The 6119-nt window shown below is 35.7% G+C and overlaps 1 protein-coding gene across 1 annotated transcript; it reads right to left on the minus strand.

Moving 5' to 3' along the window:
- Positions 1 to 286: 286 nt before the first annotated feature.
- LOC108998199 (light-inducible protein CPRF2-like) lies at positions 287 to 5423 on the minus strand. Its single transcript, XM_018974695.2, has 6 exons — positions 4910 to 5423; positions 3108 to 3204; positions 2159 to 2369; positions 1415 to 1490; positions 1191 to 1316; positions 287 to 951 (listed from the first exon to the last, which is right to left on the minus strand). Exons 1-6 carry the CDS (start codon positions 5378 to 5380, stop codon positions 553 to 555), a joined length of 1380 nt encoding a protein of 459 aa, XP_018830240.1. The 5' UTR covers positions 5381 to 5423; the 3' UTR covers positions 287 to 552.
- Between the last annotated feature and the right edge of the window lie 696 nt (positions 5424 to 6119).

Genomic DNA, 6119 nt, shown 5'->3' on the forward strand with positions numbered 1-6119 from the left:
CAGCTGAAGTTACAGGTGCTGAGGCACAATTGCCGACCTTAAAGTAACAGCCATGCATGTACCACTCATGTCAACGTTCGCCATAGCATATTCCCCCACCTCTCTCCACTAGCATGCACCTGACAACAATTGCATCACTGGCTGCCAAGTAATTTGTACCTGATGCTTGTTTTGATTAAAACTAAACAGCAATAGATTCTAAGCTCTTAAAGGAATCAAAAGGCAATCATCTTGGAGGTCATCTTAGAGTCCTATTTCGTCAAAAATGATGGTGGACAACATAGAATGTAGGAACCCCAAGCATGAGGATGGATAAGATATGGCAACTTGGCTGTTACATACATACAGTGTCAAATTGATTAGTGAAGTCAATAAAGAGAAATTGAATTTTTTTTTTTTTTTTTAAAATAGAAATTCAATTAATAGCGTAGTCAACATAAAGAATAGGCTTTCTTACATAAAGTAAGACCAAAACCAGTACTTCAACCTGATCATTCTTGAAATCATCTTTCGGAAGAGGCTTCATGAGATCTGGGTTGGTTCTACTTAATACTAATGCTCCCCATTGGACTGGGGTCCACAAGGACTTGCACCCCCACGGATTCGTTTCTGAAGATGCTCCAAGCTGGCCACTCGCTGCATGGAAGCTGTTCTTTCCATCTTGTTTACAGCTACTACAGCCACTGCAGAATTTTTCTGCACATTTTCTACAGAAGAAATGTCTGCCAAGCCATTGCTGACTCCCAGACCATGAGTAGATATGTTATTGTTGGTACTGGGTTGATAGTAGTGATGATTTGAGTTGTCTTGAACAGGCACGGCAGCATCTGTTGATGTGTCAGAAGGGCTCCCACCATATGATGGCATTCCTACTGAGGATATATCAGACATGGCATTGAACATTGGGTTTAATCCAGTAATTCTTTTGACCATCTCCTCTGCCATCTTAACCTGGATACAACGTCAAATACATAACAATAATTAATATATACTTCGCCATGATATATCTGATCCATGCATAATATCATGAAAAATGGAAAGTTTCTTCTTCTCCTTAAGTCTGTTCTTTAATTAGGTTCATCCCTAGTTCCAAGGCACAGGCTCGCCATGGAGAGTGCATTGTAGGTTTTGATGTATGCCAATCAGACAAAATACTTGAGCTTTAAGAGCAACTAGAATGAATTACTGACCTTTGCTCTCAATGTTTCAACATCTGCTTTTAGAACTCTATTGTCGACAGCTGCTTCATTGTAATTCTGGCTGATTTCAGTAAGACGCTTCAACAGGGAAGAATTTTCCACCCTTAGTTGAGAAACCTACTAAGGACAATAGGTTAGGAAATCTCTACAAGACTGGGAATAAAATAATGTAAAAATAGAAAACAAAAGGTAATGGATCTAAAAAAAGGCCAAACCTGCGTCTCAAGCTCAGTCAAATGGGCCTGCTTTCTTCTTCTTGAGCGTCTAGCTGACTCTCTATTGGAAAGCATCCTGAAACATTCCATACAAATAAATGGTGAAAATGAGTTCGAGATGGGCATAGAACCATGAAATCGATCCCTCAATGACTACACAAAGAGGCAAACAAGTGTGCAACTTTTGAGTTTTGTGTGCATCATATATGTAACCGAGAGTAACTAATGAAATGTAAATACAAAGTGATGCATTCTACACCTTTCAAACAGGTACGAATTTGGAAGAAAAATACCAATTTTACATGAATTAAGAAAAACATTCCTATTGTTAAATCAATTTGGCAGGACCTATGATCTAAGTTTTAGGCATGAAATTCAGGTTTCAATCAACTATTCAATTAGACAAGCAAATCCCACATTCCATTAGTATTAATTGCCAAAAAACTTAAAAACAAAAAAGAAAAAGAAAAGTTTTGATGTCGCTTTAATGATAACTATAAAACGAAGATCCAAAAACAATTTAGCAGTACTGCACACACAGGTATGGCTTCTCCATATGGCACTAGAATAATAGCCCATATTGCAGGAAACTGCTTTTTCAGAAGATGAATTTGTGTCATCGTCAGATTGTACACAAGCTAACATTAATTATCCCAAGCCCACAATAAATTAACAAGTCGCTCTGGACATTGCCAGTATTATACCCTATAATATTGTCAATAGAAAAGAAGAGACCATGATTACCTCCTAACTCTTTTTGCATCAGCAGGATCCATATTCTCAGACAGTTCATTCTCTCCTTCAACTTCTTCATCATCTGACTGTTCTCGTGATGATCCACTTGTTGTTGCCTTTGCTGGGATCCCAGGTTTCTTTTGCACGGCAGGTAAGGAAGGAATTCCTAGTGGTCCATTAGAGTCCTTATCTCGTGACCTGGATGAATCAGACCCAGCTCCTATATAGGAAATATTTTAAGATAAAATATTAAGAATGAGATACTCAAAATAAGAGTATGTATTACTGATCAGCAACACTCAGTTCCAAAGCTGAGCCAGGGAAAGACTATGAGAAAGAGAGAGAAGGAATCTATGCAAATGAAAAAAGATCATGAACTAACATGGGCTTCATGATTGTCTCAAATCAAATGTAAATAAACACCGATCCTAATTGTCTCTCCACTCTACTCTCCCATTGTCTTCAATGCAATATTTGCGTTTTCTTTTTCCATACATGCTCAATAATTCATAACAATTAGTAGCTTCGACCCCCAACTAATGAATTAAATTGGTCACTAAACATTGCGTGAACCAGTTCTTAAACCCATCAGCTGCAATAGTATGGATGTATGTATAATACATAAAATAACTGTAATGAGGACAACAAAAGTAATCTACAACTAGATTTAAGAACGAACAAAAGAATTTCCACTTAGTTTTGAATAGCTCACTAAACTGATGTTCTGCATGGTGAATCTAATGCATATCTGTTCTTCAGTTTGGACAACTTCTGGGAAGTTGGCACTTGCAGAGAAATGCCTGGGGAATTCCATTAGGAGCATGGTTCAGTAATCAGTCATAGTTAGCATTGAGCAACTAGATGATGATTGTCCTTGTCAAGAAGGGATTGTCTCATTGAAACTTTTAAGAAAATCATCTTGCATGAGTACAAGCACAAAAAATTAAGTCATGCAAACCTTTAGAAGAGGCTTGGGATCCCAATTGTGAAGTATTGGAAGCCTGTAATCCATTTTCAGCTAAAGCAGCGGACTCTTGAGGCTTTACTAGAGATCCCTATTTACATGCGTAAAGCATACTAAGTCAACGAGCATTTATAGGACAAAAAATACTGGGCTCATATCTATTTCAAGAATTTCAACATAAAAGGTATAAATCATATGCGATAAAGATATGAAAAGGAAATTGTAACTATTCTTTGATCCCAAACCACAGCCACAATTAATGTTTTTAGGTAGATATCATGTTAAGAGCAAATGATTTTCAGAGCAATCCCTTCAAACTTTGTGACTCTGTCTTTATACTGTCCAAGGTTCTCTGTATAATTAAACCTTATACTGTAGCCCTTCATTTGCTTCCAAATACGTTATCGTCTATTAGAGGAGTTCTTTCCCTAATATTTTAACATGCCCACAAAGGTTTTACAACCGATAGTTTTTTTCTTTTTCTTTTTCTTTTTCTTTCTTTGATTTGGAATTTTGGAGAACATTTTGATCAAATATCTTCCTGTTAAAAACAAACAGATAGACGAACATAAACAAATGATGCTTTCAAACAGTGGAGGCGTCAAACCCTTTTTGCTTGTAGGTACGTTAAACCTCTGGTTAGATAGTGAGATGAAATAAGATAGTTATGGATGAAAGTTAAATAAAATATTATTATAATATTATTTTTTAATATTATTATTGTTTTGAATTTGAAAAAATTGAATTTTTATTATATTTTATGTGAGAATTTAAAAAAATTCTAATAATAAGATGAGATGAAACCATTTTTATATCCAACGGGACCTAAAAGTAAAAAGTTTCTTTTCTCAATACCACAAATGCCCCCACCGAGGGTGTAGCACAAGACAGGTCCCAATAAGGGCAAAAAAGTTTTTATTTATTATTCTTTTATTATTTTTTATGATAAATTTTATTCGTAATCCTAAGTGAAAAACTGCGTGTGTAGTTCTATTGATGAATGAAATAAAAAATATATATATTTTAAAAAGAATATCATTATAATTTTAAATTTTTTTTAAGCATATTTATATGAGCTTTCACGAGGCCGTCCCTACTTTTGTAGACTAAATCTTTTTTTATACCCTTAAGCATTTAAAAATAATCATAACATCGTTACAAAATACTTCTTTAATAAAAAAACAAAAAACAAGAAAAAAAATTTATCCGGACCCAACTGTCGGTGAAGTAGCATTTTTCGTTCTCCAACTAGGAGGTGACAATTCAGAATGTTATTGTGCTTTTAATTACGGTAGAGAGGATCTTTTTTGCGGGTAATTTTTTCAGTTTTGGACCCTTCTCCTATCTCTGTTTTCCATTTTATTTCATACACAAGATTATCAGCATATTCAATTCATCACAATTTATTAAAAAAAAAAGTCTAATCCTTTGTTCGGATGCTGAGAAAATCGTTGGCTCCCATATTTCCTTTTTTTTTTGGGAGGGGGAGGGGGGAGAGAGAGACCAACCAGCACGCAACTGAGCCCATACTAACGCACGTCAGAGCTGACTTTTCTATCCTCCCAAAACAAAAAACCAACCAACGAAGCATAAGGAAACTCATATCTTAGCTTCATTTTCTTTTCTCCAGTTTTCCAGTATGCAAACACAAGCTAAACATAAAAACCAGGACCCAACAAAACAAATTATAATAATAATAATAATAATCAATCCTCAAGTTTTCTCGGCAACCAACAAAAAACCAGAAATTAAAATAATAATCGTCGTCATAAATGAAATGAGAGAAGTGGATTTACCCGAGTTAAAGCCACAGCAGCGCAAGCAAGATCGAGCTTACTTTTAAGGAAAGCCTGGTACTCCTCGGAATCGGCATGGATATTCGGAGGAGGAGCGTTAAACGACGCCGTGCAACTGTCGCCGAACGACGTCGTGGAACTGATATTGGTGGTAGTCTTGGTCTGAATAACATCATTCTGATCATTAATAGCATTCTGGACATGATTGCCGAGAGGTGCGTTGCGTTCGTCATCTTCCTTGATCTCGAAAACGGTGTCGTTTTTGTGTTGGTCGGCGGAAGAGGTGTCGATCTTGGGGGAAGCTTCCAGCTGGAGGAAACGCTGGAAGGCCCACTCAGATGGGCTCCTGTTCATTCTGGACGATTCTTCCGATGACCCGGTTACGGCCGTCGGCAAGTTTGGCTGCGGTGGTCGGAGTGGCGGCGACCAGAATTGGTCCGAAATTTCATCCACTGAAAACACCCTATCCATTCTTCTCTCTCTCTCTCGCTCACTTTCTCTTCCTACTACGGAACTTTTTGTATTTTAAATAGTTTTATATTATATGGTTTGCTGACATGGAAAATGTAACTTCATTTGTTTTTCTCTTTGAAAAGACGTAACGGTTTTTTATAAGATTGTTAGGTGAACATTGGGCGAGTAGACGGTCGCGTTACGATTGTAGCGGTGGCGAATTGTCTTCTTGGCTGATCATCTACATCCAACCATTTGAGATTGAGTAATCTTTTCTCATTATTGGCGTGATATTAGATAATTAAAAATTATTTATTATATTTTATTTATAAATTTATTATTTAATATCACATTATAAAATAATTAAAATATAATAAAAAAATTTCAATCTCCATCTATTTCACTTCAGTTGATCGACTTAAATTTCACACATTGGTACATCTAGACATTTCCATATATATCAAATATGAAGTGTATATAGATTTTACTTTATTTGATCGTTCAATCCATTTGGTTTTCTTTTTTTTTTCAAAAGCAAATTAAGGAAATGTTTGGATTCGAAGCTCATCTCAGCTCATCTCAACTCATCTCACTACTATTCATTATTATTCAATAACTTTAACTCACAAATTTCACTACTATTTATAATTCATCTCACTATTATTTACAATCCATTTCAATTAATTTCAAGTCATCTTCGAATCCAAACGTCTCCTAAAAAAAACAAGTATGAAAAACTAATACAAGCATGTGAAAA

This window comes from Juglans regia, chromosome 8 (assembly GCF_001411555.2).
Source record: "Juglans regia cultivar Chandler chromosome 8, Walnut 2.0, whole genome shotgun sequence".
NCBI classification, from domain to species: Eukaryota; Viridiplantae; Streptophyta; class Magnoliopsida; order Fagales; family Juglandaceae; genus Juglans; species Juglans regia.